Genomic DNA, 14,888 nt, shown 5'->3' with positions numbered 1-14,888 from the left:
TGATGATGCTGACTGGTGCTTCTTGTGAATTTTCTGTGTGTCAGGCACCTTCTTGAGTGCATTGTCTCATTTGTTTCTCATAACAATCCCTGGGATAAAGACTGTATGTGTAAATTGAGGTCTGAAGAAATCTGTTGACTTGCCCAAGACCACATACCCAGCAAATGATGGAGCTAAAACTTCTTCCCAAGAACTTGAATTTCAGAGTTCATATTCTTAACTATGCAATTTCTACAGCATCTCACTACAAATCAACAGAGTGACCTTTAAGAGAAAGACTCAGAAATGTGACCAGGAAAATGTGTTTTGGAGACAACCACAAAATGTTCTGAACTGCTTATCTTTGAGAGTATGGTTTACTTTGTGTTGTATCTCTAGGAACACAAAATCAAAAAGCTTCATAGGGTAGATAGAGTGAAAAACCTACTGATCGCTGAATAAATGAAAAGGCACAATTAGACTCACTGACAGGGATTTTTCCTTTCTAGGAATGCAGGTTTAATTTAACCCTTTGAAAATGCTGATCAAATCACCAATGTGGAAGTTGTATTAAATAGTTCCATTTTTTTCAAGCTAATGAAATATTAATTCATTAATATTGCACAGATGTGCCCAGGCTGTTTTTATTATAATTTGAGATGGGCTTCAAAATTAGATAATCTTGCAGTTATGATTTTAATACAACTCAGGAAAACTACTGAAATTTGAGCTCTAAGCTGGTAATTGATCCTGTAAACTTGTCTGGATTCAGCCGTTTATGGTTAGGTACCAAATTATTTATGTCTGAGAATAGACAAATCTGATAAAAATGTGAAATCTTTCCAGATTATTATTCTGGATATTAATATGAATGTTAATACTTTAATAGTTCTTATGATAAAGCTGTTTCCTATTCTTTGTAAATAATACGAGAGTAATATGCTCTGATTTGGGAATGTGTGTTAAGAATTATAGCAGGAAAAATTGGTAGCTTCACCATGTAGTATGATGCTTAATTTGAACAACATAATTTCTTATATATGTTTTAAAATTTCAAATTAGCATGAAGGAAATGTGCATTTCACAACTTTAGTCATTTTTTTCCATTGGTTTACTTACATGCTGTAAACCATATCATTTGCATTCTGCAGACAATAGGAATAAGACTGACCATTGATATTTCCTGTTAAATCAAAGTAAACGCAGTAAACGTGGTTTCAAGTATGGCAAAATTCAGAGGCTAATACGGTGTCAGGGGGCTCAGTGTGTGTCTTCACCTACCTTTCTTCTGTTGGTGTGTCGGTGTCATTCTTAACCTGGCTTTCTCCATGTGGAGGCAAAGATGGCTCCTAGGAGCACATAGTTGGTGTGACTCTTACAGCAGTGCCCACTGGGGATTAAAAAAAAAAAAAAAAAGAATATTTCTCGTGATCCGCCCACCTCGGCCTCCCAAAGTGCTGGGATTACAGGTGTGAGCCACTACACCTGGCCAAATCTGATTTTTAAAAATGCATTTTCTGTTTCTTATTGTATTCCAAATACACTATTCATATTTCACATACAACTCAATCTCTTATTGACATCAAATAATCTTGGATGATCATTATATAAACTACATTTCATTTATGCCAGGAATGCAATTTTCCTATGTTAATATCTCTGAATTTGGGAGCTGTTATAATCAGTGATGTGTTATACTTTAATTGGCAGCATTTTTTTATTTCTTAGAGCTACATACAAAATTGATGACATCTTAGACTTAATGAAAAGTTGTATTTTTCACACTATATACTTCAACTTTTAATTATGCACTAATTTATACATATTAATCATATAAATGTGTCCTTAAAAGCTGTGTCTTTGTGTTATACTCACTTTGTAATAGTAGCCATTGAATCCTATTTGTCCAACACAAAGTTTGGCATATAGTAATCAATAAATGTTTGTTAAACAAATGAGTGAATAAATTTGTCAATTACTTATTTTTTTGCAAATGTATGTATATAAAACATCTAAATATATCTATATATTTAGGTGTGTGTGTGTGTGTATGTGTATATATACACAGTCATGCATCACTTAACAGCAGAGATACATTCTGAGAAGTGCATTGTTAGGCAATTTTGTTGTTGTGTGATCATAGAGTTTACTTACACAAACCTAGATGTGTAGCCTACTATACAAACATATACAAACTATACAAACATACAAACCTATATGTATAGCTATATGGTATGGCCTATTGCTCTCAGGCTACAAACCTGTACAGTGTATGACTACATCAAATACTGCAGGCAATTTTCACGCAATGGTAAGTATTTGTGTATCTAAACATAGCTAAATATAGAAAAGGTACAGTCTTATAGGACCACCATCCTATACATGGCCCATACTTGACTCAAAAGTTATGCGACACATGACTAAAATATATGTAAATATATACAGACACACACATATATATGTGTGCATATATAGAGAGAGAGAGAATAGTTAAGTACATATAACGAAGATCCAAAAATACAAAACGTACATAAGACAGAAGTTTATTTCTCTGCAGCAGTTGGTGAGTTTGCGGGGAAAGCAGGTGGCTGTGCCCCTCATGGTCACCCAGCCTGTTGGGTTGGACAGGACCCGTCGTATTCCATGCAAGCCTTCTATTTCTGGTCCAAAGGGGCTACGCTATTTGTTTCCATTTCCAGGCAAGAGGAAGGTATTTTTTAAAGGATTCAGAGGAAGTTTAACTTAATGCACCAAAACTTGTACAAATCTTTTCATCTCATATTCCATAGGTCTGAACCCAGTCCACTGGAGACAGCTAGCTGCGAGGGAGACTGGAACATGTAGACTATAGCCCCAGGCAGTCACTTGCTAGTTTAAAATTCGGACAGTTCTGTTTTTTAAGGAGGAAAGAGAAAATGGATATGGGGTGATAATCTCAGTAAGAAGTAAAGGTTCTTGACAGAAGTTTGCTTCTTTTTCCATTTCCTTATGATTTTCTCATAATACCTAGGAAAATATTTTATGAGACAATGAATATAACTAATACAGGTTGAGTATCTGTATCCCAAATGCTTGGGACCAGAAGTGTTTTGGCTTTCGATGTTTGTCAGATTTTGGAATATTTGTATGTATGTGCATAATGAGATATCCTGGGAATAAGACCCAGGTCTAAACACAAACATTGTTTATGTTTTATAAATACCTCAATTACATTCCCTGAAGGTAGTTGTATACAATATTCTTAATAGTGTTTTACACATGAAACAAAGTTTGTATACATTGAACCATCATAAAGTAGAGGTGTCAGGTGTAGAATTTTTCACTTATGGCCTCATATCAGCACTCGAAAAGTTTCAAATTTTTGAGCATTTTATGTTTTAAATTAGGAATGTTCAACTTGGGTTTCCTTGCGTACTTGAACATTAGAAAAATATTAATTTTATTTCAACAATATGTACTAGTGAATATCATTTTGTATAATCATATAATATGTTAAAACAGTTCATCCATTTATTTAGGATTTATTGAGTTCTTGTTATGTGGCAGGCATTGAGCTAAACCAGTGGTTATTCTATTGTTATTTTTAGTCACTAGATGTTCAAATGGAGAGGTACGATTTTCATAAAGCACTATAAAATAATCTTTCAGTATGAACATATTTAAGATTCAGTGTAAATAAATGGTCATAATGTATCAATAAATGTTTCTCTCTCCCTTGATAGGTTCTCCGAGTAGTTCGGCTGATTAAGATTTCACCTGCATTGGAAGACTTCGTGTACAAGATATTCGGTCCTGGAAAAAAGCTTGGGAGTTTGGTTGTATTTACTGCCAGCCTCTTGATTGTTATGTCAGCAATAAGTTTGCAGATGTTCTGTTTTGTCGAAGAACTGGACAGATTTACTACGTTTCCAAGGGTAAGAATTTTAAAAACGCAGTACGTTAAATTCATTGTTCTTATTTTAGTAATAATGATTAACATCAAAGTAATTTCACTTTAGCAGAGGTTCAGAAGTATTGTCCTATTTTTGATAACTTGGGATAATTAGATTTTAATATTTAAAATGGTCTCTTCTGCAGCGTGTAGGTGTTTGAGACCATTTTCAGCATTGTCAGATTATATATCAATTCTAAAATTCTGGAAATAATCTAATAGAGTTAGGTGCTGAAACCTGAATGCTAGAGTTCTTAGCACCTATAAATTAAAATACAGCAGAATTTTAAAATAAATCTTGCATTTTTGTGTTCAGAAGAGTTGACATATTTTTAATGTTTTATGGTTTACATATTATGTTAGAATCTAAAAGGAAGCTTTTGGTTTTCAATAAAATAAAATTCATAGGCTCTTCAGAATTTAAATGTCTCTCAGCTTTCTCATTAGAATTCACTTAGGCTAAAAAGGAGGTTAGAAATTAATGGATCCATTAACAAAACTCATGTAGGAGATACAGAAGGACCTTGAAATTTAACTCCATGTGGACTTAGAAACGTAAAACAATACAATGACCAGACAAAGAATGTATATATTTTTACCCTAAGTTGAAATAGTAAGGCCTATTATATGGTGTATTAGTCCATTCTTAGACCACTGATAAAGACATGCTCGACTAAACTGTGTAATTTATAAAGAAAAAGAGGTTTAATGGACTCACAGTTCCATATGGCTGGAAAGGCCTCACAATCATGGTGGAAGGTGAAAGGCACATCTTACATGGTGGCAGGCAAGAGGGAATAAGAGCCAAGCTAAAGGGGAAACCTCTCACAAAACCATCAGATCTCGTGAGATTTATTCACTACCACGAGATCAGGATGGGGGAAACTTCCCCATGATGCAATTATCTCACACCTGGTCCCTCCCACAACACTGGGGAATTATGGGAGCCACAATTCAAGATGATATTTGGGTGGGGACACAGTCAAACCATATCATATGGAAGAATAATATTAGGGTAAAAACCGCATATATTTTTAAAAGTTGAGCTTTGACAGCAAAAGGGTCTGTACTTTTAATGGACAATTTAGCTTTATTTTAGGGATTTTTTTTTAAATCTTGTGCTAAATTTATTATTTAAGCTACCAGTGTTGGAATTCATCCTTTTATAATGCAGATTCTTCATGCATGTGCCGCCAAGGATTTGTCAAGTGCCTTTAAAGAGTCTGGTCATTTAGGTGATCTTGGGGATATAAGTCCTCAAGAAATTCTCAGTTGAGGGGAGGAAGCAGTAGGTAAGCACAGGGCACCACAGGCCTTGATGAAGGCAGACACCAGATGCTCTGGGGACCCAGAGGCAAGGCCGATTCCCAGGCATGGGAAAGTCCAGAAAGGCTTGTGGGAACAGGTGGCTCCAACGGCTGCATGTAACCAAAGGAAGTACAAGGGCACAGATTCCCGTCACAGTGACAGCATGTACTAAATGTCTGTGTTGAGCAAATCCTTGTTCCAGAACTTAGAGAGCAAGAACCATCAATGGTAAGAGGAGGACAGAAGGCCAAGGAACTCTGAAGTCGGTTGAAAGTGTGGTCGTATTTGTCATGCCAAACTTCTATCAGCTCTAATAGGGAAGGCACCAGGTTCAAGAGGCTGAAGAAGAGACCCAGAGCCGGGAGAAAAGACATGGGGTTTTATTGAGGGTTTGCATACAGGGCGGGAGTCCAATGGCTGCCAGCTGTTCAGGAGAACCGGACCTACTTGCAAAATGCATGCAATTTACATAGCATTTTTACTTAGCACACTCTTCCAGCAACCTCCACGTGGAAATCTTAATTCACCCCAGACTCGGGGCCTCAATTCCCTGTACAGCCAGTGTTCCACGGGAGGAATGGGGGCTCAGATGTTCCTCATAGAAAAGGAACCAATCTCTGGGTTGGCCACTCCTAGATTCTCTAGCTCCGAACACACATTCAGGTGTGTCTGGCAAGAAGGGTCATTCTCAGGGTATGCTTGCATTATTGCTTTCAGGTGCACTTACATACAATGTTTAAATGCTGATGAGAGACGGCGAGTAGATAGTGAGGTTGGAGATGAGTCAGATAAGGAGGATGATGGCAAAGGTTCCTGCAGAGGTGGGAGAAGGCAGTACCCACAGCATGAGGATAAAGATCAGCTTTAGACAGGTATTGAGCTGACAGGTGTCGAGGTGATCCTCAGGACAGCAAGCCAAGCTAAAAGTTACAATCAAGCCTTCATTCCCTCACTGCAACAGTACAAGCAGGAGGCAAAGGTAGGCACCACTCCCCAGCTTTCCAGCATCCGGAGGTGTTGGTTAAGGGTCAGGTGGGTCAGCAGGCATGGGAAAGGGAGGGCTCTTTTCCTTGCTAAGCAGTCCTGAACAAAAAGTTCCAGCCATTCCTGCACCCAGGGAGGGGAAGCATAAGGAAGGGATAGGAGTAGAAAGGAACGGAGCTAGCATGGAGGAATGTGCCTCAGCTGGGCTCTGATCAGGAGGCCTCTGCATGGAGGCACCTGGTCTGGGACTGCAGCTATGGCCATGAGCCCAGCTGGCCTGGCAGGGCAGAGCTGACTCATAAATTGCAAGTCCCTCCAGAAATGGCAGTGCCCTGGTCGTGCACCATGTCTAGGGTGGGTATGGCCGTGGTCCCCTGGGAGGTCTCCTAGGCAAGGCCTTGCCATTGCCTGTAATCAGGTCTGAATGGATCACACATAGGATTTTGGCCAAGAGCAGGACTCCTGGAGAGGAGGCTGGAGGGAGGCAAGCCAGGATGATAACCACATCATTAGGCCCACCTTCTCTGGGTCTGCCCCTTCACTGGGTAAATAAAAGGAGCAGCTGGCCATCTTTTCCATGGGAACATGGGATGGTTATTGTAAGAGTTAAGGAGGTAAGAAAAACGAAAAGCAGCTCAACAGTCAAAGACGGGTTTATTTTGGAGAATAAACTTGAGAGGGGCTTCTGGCCAATTTTGCTCAGAAGCGTTCTGTCTTACAGACTAAGGGTATTTAAGGGTGTAGGAAGTGGGGAGCTTATTGCAGGTTCAGAATGTTTTTATGTGAGGGAAAGTTTATTGTGGGTTTGGGATGTCTGGTTGGAGGGGAGGCTATCTCGGGATTGTTATGTTTCTGGTTGGAGGGGGTTTATCTTAGGATTGGAATGTTTCAGGTGATGCTGACATTAGGCATTAGGCTGATATTTGGGGGCTTGATTTGGGTGGTTTTTTAATCAAGGGGAACTTAAAATGGTGGTGTTTCTCCAAGATGACGATCTCCTGCTCTCTCAATCCAGTCCCTACAGTTATAAAAAGGAAGAGGGGTGGAATGTTCTTTCTGGCTACTTCCTGCTGAGCGGGGGTCAGAGGTGGTTTGGTTTTGGGTTGATTGTAGGAGTAATACCATCTGTAGATGCTTTTGGGTAATTGTGAGATGGCCATGATCCTGTCAGTTAAAAAAAAAAAAAAAAAATCTTTGAAAAGGTGAATTAAGCCGGATAAGCACATTAGTCCTAGGCATATGATTAGGAGAGGGCCCAAGAATGGGATGGTCCATGTTAAGATTTTGTTTCTAAACCAAGAATGTATGTGGTTGTTTTGGTATTCCTTTCACTTTTTAGCCCTTTAAGTTTTTCAGCAGTATCTCTTACTAGGCCCGATTGGTTGAGATAGAAGCAACATTCCTCACCCAATGAGAGGCAGAGGCCCCCTTTTTCAGCCGTTACAAGATCTAATCCCTGTCTTTGGAGGACTGACTACTGCAGCCGAGGAGTCTAGTTGATCTTGGACTCTTACAAGGCTTTGGGCTATATCTTCTAATAAATCCTAAAGTATGTTAAGGAGTTGGCCCATCTGTCTGCTCCCAATCCAAGTTCAGAGGTTATACATAAGGTGGCCATTAAAGGAATGACTTGGATGTTCCTCCTTTTTCTAACATACTGGATGAATGGAACAGGTAAAGATTGATTAGGAAGAGCTAGTCCAATGGAGGGAGAAAGATAAACTAGGGTACAGGTTCTGGTCCAGTTCGTGAGGAGCCAAAGATATGTGTTGGTACCACACAAAAAGAACAAACCTTTGTCATAAATACAGGCAGAGTTAGGGAAAGAAAATAAGCAAATTAAAGATGGGATTTTTTTCTGTCCTGCGATTTTTCACTCCAGGTGGACAAGGAGGAGGCCAGGGAGACACCCACTATAGTAGAGATACAGGAAGAGTTATTTTTTACACATTTAATGCAATCAGATGTTGCACCATTGATATTGAGCCACGGAAAAAGTTGGGCACTAAGGGGCAGACAGGTTAGGCAGGGGGTATTGGTTGAGGGAGAGGCTGTAAACGAGCTGGTTGCAGAAATGCTCTATTTGTTTCAGTTGATACTTGGTAGTCAATGTGGTTACTTTGATGGTCAGAGGGGTGTTTAACAATGATAGTGTGGTTGCATTGGTTAGATGTTAAGGACCCTACAGGGAAATTTCCCTCCAAGGCTGAAAAGCAAAGTGAGGCTTGTTGTAAAAGGGGGGTGTGTTTAGTTATGGGCCCTTCCATGGGAGGGTCTTGGGGCTTAAGGCGTTGTAGAGAGTTGTAATAGGTTTGAAATACTTTGTTGGCCTGATTGGCCCTGGAAGTGAGATAATCTCAGAACAGGGTGTCCTCTCTTTCAAAAAATGAAGCTCCTTTTTGGAGTTTATAAGAAAGGGTTATATTTCTTATTAAAAGGGGTGTAGGGAGGGCTGTGTACGCTGAGGAAGACAGTGATAAGCATATCCAGCACTCGGGAGCAAACGAAGAGTTAGCTTGCAGCAAGAGGGATTGTGTAACGTTTACAGAGCATTCTAGTTTGAGAGCAGTGAGGAGTGGTTTTATTGGTGAGGTTGATAGGATTAGGGAATTTATATTGAAAGAAACAAGCAAAAAGAGAAAAAAGTTATTTGGGTAGGAGTAAAGTCCTGGAAAGTTCCTTGAAGCCATAAGTGCCATAGAACAGTCAGAAACTGGTTAGGATGTATAATGGGAGCTTCATAAGGGTACCACCGAAGGTCTGTAACAAGGTTGGTTAGGAAGCAATGAAAGTTTGGGAGAGAAAGAGACATAAGCGGCTTATGTGGATTTCTCTTCCTTTTCCTCCAGGATTCAGGTGAGGTGAAGGGAAGTGGGTCCTGTGGAGACACAAGAGAAACCTGAAGGGGTTTTAGATGTGGTTGTTGGGGTAGGTGGTGAAGGGAAGTCTGTTTTCTTGAGAGAAGTATAATGAAACCAGTTGGGGAGTCCCTGGAGTTTTGCTGCCGTGGGTGTATTAAGGATGATCTGGCAAGGTCCCTTCCATTTAGGTGTGAGGAGGGAATGGAGGGTAGGACTGGGATCTTTTACCAGAACCCAGTCTCCTGACTGTAGGAAGGGAATGGAGGAGTCAGCAACAGGTTGTGGCAGGTATTCATCAGCATATTCCCAAATAAAATGGCAGATGGTATGTACAAGAGGGGAAACGAAAGGAGTTAGTAGAGATGGGACTTGACCCTGAGGTGGAGCAGAAGGGGCGAGTGGTCTCCCATACGTGAGTTCAAAGGGGATGAGCATTAAAGATTTACGTGAGAGCACCTGAATTTTTAGAAGGGCTAAAGGCAAAAGTGTAACCCAGTCTTTACATGTCTAGAGTGAGTACCTGGTGAGGGTGATTTTTTAGAATGCCATTCATTTTTTCAACCTTTCCTGAAGATTGAGGTCGATAGGGAATGTGTAACTTCCAGGTAATTTGTAGGGCTTGTGCAAGTGTTTAATTAATGTGAGAAATGAATTCAGGGCTGTTATGAGATTGAAAAGAAAGAGGCACCCCAGACCTGGGGATGATTTCTGTTATTAATTTGGAGGTGACATTTAGAAGTTCGTTTGATGGTTGTGGGAAAAGCCTCAACCCATCCCAAAAAGGTATCAACCAGAACTAAAAGAAATCAAACCCTTTTTACTGGGGGGTATATGGGTAAAATCAATTTGCCAATCCTGTACCGGAAGGTGTCCCCTGGCTTGATGGGTTGGGAAAGAAGAGTGTCTAGCGTTGGAATGGGGTGAAGCTTTCTGGCAAATAGAGCATTGATGGCAAATGGCTTTTAACTGTTCCTTTTTATCTGGGGTTATGTGTATATGGGATCTTAAGAAATGTTGTAGAGGGGAATGGCTAGCGTGGAAGAGGTTGTGAATGTCCCGTAAAAGAGTTGTTTTTTTCAGGGTCAGGTAGGACTAATTTGTTTTATGTGAACCAGTTTTGTGAAACAAAAAAAAAAAACTAATTTGTTTTTATGTGCCCCTGCCATGATTAGTTGTTGTGTTTGCTGTTTTGGATAAAGGGAGGGGATATGTTGTATGAGGGACAATAAGCATCGGGGAATTGGGTGATTGGTTGAGGCATGTTTTGCCCAATAGTCAGCCTCATAGTTTCCTAAAGAAATGTGGCTTTTGTCTGATTGATGTCCTTTGCAATGAATAACTGCAACCTTTTCTGGAAGTAGAGATGCCTTTAATAGATGATGGATGCGTTTTCCATTAATGATAGACTTAGCTGTGATATAGCCCCACTATCTCCAAATTTGGGCATTGGAGTGGATGACGTTATAAGCGTATTTAGAATTGGTGTACATATTAACTTGTATGTTTTTTGCCAGGGTTAGTGCTCTTATTAGGGCAACTAATTCTGCTTGTTGGGCAGATGTGCCCAAAGGCAAGGGGGCAGCCTCTATGACTCCTCTAGATGGGAGAGAGTGGGTATCATAATGATATCCCTCAATAATGGCATATCATGCTTGGAGAGGAGGGTTTTTTGATGCACTGCCATTTATAAACCAATCTGGGGCTCCCTTTATGTGAGCAAAAGTAAGATGGTGAAACATGGTTAAGAACTTTCAATTAGATCAGAGCATGAGTGTTAGTCGGGGTCTAAAATTGGTATTGAAGGTAAAAGAGTGGCAGGATTAGGCAGGGAGCATCTATGAAGAGAGAGAGCGGGTTGAAGGAGGGTTAAATGTAGGGCTTGCATATGAGAGGATGAGATGGGGGTGAGTGCCTTATGGCTGACCATATCTTGTAGACTGTGAGAAGAAAATACCTGAAGGGGTTTGTAGAACATGAGTTTTTGTGTCTCAGGGATAATTAGAGAGACTGTGGCCAAAATTTTTCAGAAAAGGGACCAGCTTTTATAAATGAGGTCTGGTTTTTTGGAAAAATATACCATTGGTTGGAAGGAGTCTCCTCCCACAGGTTGGGCTAATAGTCCAAGGGCCTCATTATGAGAACTGTGTAAACAAAGATGAAAAGGTCTTAGGAGGTTTGGAATGTCTAAAGTGTGGGCCTGTAATAAGGCACAGTTTTAGATGAGAAAAAGCATGATAAAGGTTTGGAGTGGAAGTGAGTGGTTGGTCAAGATTTCCTTTTGTGTGTTCATAAAGGAGTTTAGCGATAATGGCAAAATTTGCTTCCCATAATCGAAAATATTACACTAATCCAAGGAAGGAAGGTAAGTCCCTTTTTGTTTTAGGAAATGGGATTTGTTGAACACCTTGCTTTCGTGCCAGCAGCATTTCTCGGAGTTATTTGGAGTTATGATCAGTCCTAGGTATGAAACTTTTGGAGATGTTAATTGGGCCTTCCTTTTGGACACCCGCTACCCGCATTCAGCCAAAACATTTAAAATATTGGTGATGTGTCGAATACAATGGTCAAGAAAGGGGCTGCAAAGGTGTAAATTGTCCACATACTGCAGCAAAATCCTGGGTTGTAGAGATAGTTGGGAGATGTCTAACTGAAGTGACTGAAATAGTGAGGGCTGTCTCTAAACCCCTGGTGGAGGACAGTCCAGATGAGTTGTTGGGAGTAGCCTGTGTCAGGGTTGGTCCAAGTGAAAGCATAAAGGTTTTGAGAGGAGGGATGTAGAGGAATAGTAAAAAAGGTGTATTTGGCCAGGCGCAGTGGCTCACGCCTGTAATCCCAGCACTTTGAGAGGCTGAGGTGGGTGGATCATGAGGTCAGGAGATCGAGACCATCCTGGCCAACATGGTGGAGCCCTGTCTCTACTAAAAACACAAAAAATAGCTGGGTGTGGTGGCATGTGCCTGTAATCCCAGCTACTCAGTAGGCTGAGACAGGAGAATCACTTGAACCAGGGAGTCAGAGGTTGCGGTAGATTTTGCTACTAAATGTACTATAATTTAAAAAAAAAAAAAAAAAGGACCTTCAAGTATTCTCAGAAATTTTTAAATTTTGGAGTTGTGAATAAGGGCTGTGGGCCTCTGTTTAAAAAAAATGCATTTAAGAGTCTGTACTTCTGTCCCTACAAGTCCGATTGTGCATCAATGCCCCGTTGCTTTTTAGCTATGTGATACTGGGCAAATCATTCTTTACACTTTTATTTTTTCACATCCAAGATGTAAGCAGAAATGTGCTTTTTTTCCTTCTGCATTTTGTGTATTAAATAATATACAAAGATGACACATCTGGGCTTAGAAAGTATTCCTTAAAAGACTAGATTATACCCTATGTAATATATTTGAAATTGATAATATTATCTGTATAAATGACAAGGCTGCTTTTTAGATCTGTTCCTGACTTAGCCCCTCGATATTTGCTCTATTTTCCAGCTATAATAGTAATCAAGTAGTATTACATTTTCAGATCTCCAATTACTCAATTGCACCATTTTGCCTGGTTATTTTGACCATCTTAATGAAAGCAGCTCAGCAGCTCCCAGGCCCCCCAATCAGTTATTCCGAAGCTGACAACGGTGACAGCCTGCATGTGTGAAGTGACTAAAAGGAGTATATTTTTCCTTTCACATAAAAGTTATTAAAGGTGAAATCCATGAAGAATAATAAAATTTTACAAGGAAATGTTAAAAAATATTACAATTATAAAAGGGGTCCTTATCATCCCTAATCAAATAAAGCACCACCAATTGGTAGTACTTGCCTGATAGAAAATCACTCAGGAAAGATGATTAAAAACACATTTTCCTCAAGGCTAGATTTGTCTTCAGACACTCATCCCTGGGTGTCTTTCCCTCCCTTCTCTAGACATTATCCAGTGGTTGAGTGCTTAAGATAGGTTGGTTAATTACAGTATTAGCCTAAGGCACAGGACATGACCAGAATAAATTTTCTGCAAGAAAAATCACATGATGTATCACAAAGTGAAATAGAGACTTTAAAAATCAGCAATTGTCTATGTTATCTTGACTTGGAGGCTGCCTACCAGCAACATTTATAGGGCTGCAGAATGGTGTGGGAAAATAAAGTGTGGAAGCACTTGGGAGGCTTGGGGAGGGCACTCACCCTGAATCTGCTTCAGCACTATTTACCAGGTGGGTAGTCTTGGGTGACACTTAATTTGTCTGAGCTTCATTCATTTTTTAAATGGTAATAATGTCTATCAGGCATGATAACTAAGAGCCCTACTTACAGATGGTAAGACTGAAGCTCAGAGAGCTTGCATAACCCACACAAAGCTACACAGCTGGACAGCTGGATTTGAAGTTGTCTATTGCTCCTACCAACTATTAGCCATTAGGTCACTTGTAGCCAAGCAAACACACTAGAAAGTGTTCAGTTAGGAAATATTTATTGAGTGCCAAGAATATAAATATTTTGTCAATCTGTACCTGGAAGGAAAGGCCTCTGGAATAGTTCATCACAAACTTCCCAGAGGACTTCAGGAAATCAAGAAAGGTATAGAGGTGTTAACATTTTGGGGAATAACCTGTGAGTGTTAGGAATGATCATATCAGGATCCAAAACCAGCACCTGATATTCTCTGTGCCACGGCAGAAATACCATTTGTCTAAGAAGATCCCACACATGAGACAGGTGAAAGGGTGTTTCAAGTGACAGCTTGTGAAGAGGTGTTTGAATGGAGAATGAGTAACAAAGCTGAACCAACACGAACATCTGTCATCCTTACATACTGGGTGAGGCTCAGCATGCCAGATTCCTTTTCCCAGTATTGTTCATTCCTCCAGGATCCTCATTACCCCCGATCATTCCCCTTACCCTATCCAATGAGAAATGTCTGCATAATTCTATTGCAAACACTTTGGCTGCAAGTAACAGAAAACTTGATTCCAGCTGACTTTAAGGAAATTTATTCCATAAAATTGAAGCGATTAGGTAGCTTTCAGGAAGTAGGACTGGATCTTTCGTTGAAATTCTCTTTATTGTTGTTGGAATTGTCAGTGTTCCCCCAAAAATGTATGTTGAAATCACAACTCCCAGAACCTCAAAATATAACTTTGAGATAGAGGTAATCAAGTTAAAACAAAGTAATCAGGGTGGACCCTAATCCAATATGACTGATGCTTTTATGAAAAGGGAAAGGACAGAGACAAACATGCATAAGAGGAAGATGATGTAAAGACACACAGTGTATTAGCCTGTTCTCACATTGCTATGAAGAAATACCTGAGACTGGGTAATTACAAAGAAGAGAGGTTTAATTGCCCACGGTTCTGCATGTTGTATAGGAAGCATGGCAGCATCTGCTTGGCTCCTGGGGAAGACACAGGAAACTTACAGTCATGGAAGAAGGCAAAGGGGAAGTAGGCAAGTCTTATATGGCCAGGGCAGGAGGAAAAGAAAGAGGGAGGAGGTGCTACACACTTTTAAATAACCTGATTTCACAATGACTCACTCACTGCCATGAGAACAGCACTGAGAAGATGGTGCTTAACCATTTCTGAGAAACCACCCCTATAATCTAATCATGCCCACCAGGCCCCACCTCCAACACTGAGGATCACAATTGAACATGAGATTTGGTTGGGGACACAGATCTAAACTGTATAACACAGAGATATGGCCATGGGACTGGAATGGCATCTACAAGCCAAGGAACATCAAAGAATTCTGGCAAACACCAAAAGCCATAAGATACAAGGGAAGATTGTTTCCCTAGAGCTATAAGAGGGAGTACAGCCCTGCCCTGCCAACACC

At 40.2% G+C, this 14,888-nt stretch overlaps 1 protein-coding gene across 7 annotated transcripts in view; it reads left to right on the top strand.

The window, feature by feature from the left end:
* Positions 1-14,888, top strand: part of NALCN (sodium leak channel, non-selective) — a 358,280-nt gene that overhangs the window by 176,383 nt on the left and 167,009 nt on the right. For all 7 annotated transcript variants that reach the window (XM_050766656.1, XM_050766657.1, XM_050766654.1 and 4 more), the window contains one exon: positions 3,702-3,893. In XM_050766656.1, the coding sequence (XP_050622613.1) occupies positions 3,702-3,893 (192 nt within the window). The remainder of the gene's footprint in view (positions 1-3,701; positions 3,894-14,888) is intronic.

This window comes from Macaca thibetana, chromosome 17 (genome assembly GCF_024542745.1).
Source record: "Macaca thibetana thibetana isolate TM-01 chromosome 17, ASM2454274v1, whole genome shotgun sequence".
Classification (NCBI taxonomy): domain Eukaryota; kingdom Metazoa; phylum Chordata; class Mammalia; order Primates; family Cercopithecidae; genus Macaca; species Macaca thibetana.
This window is presented reverse-complemented; position numbering and strand designations above follow the sequence as displayed.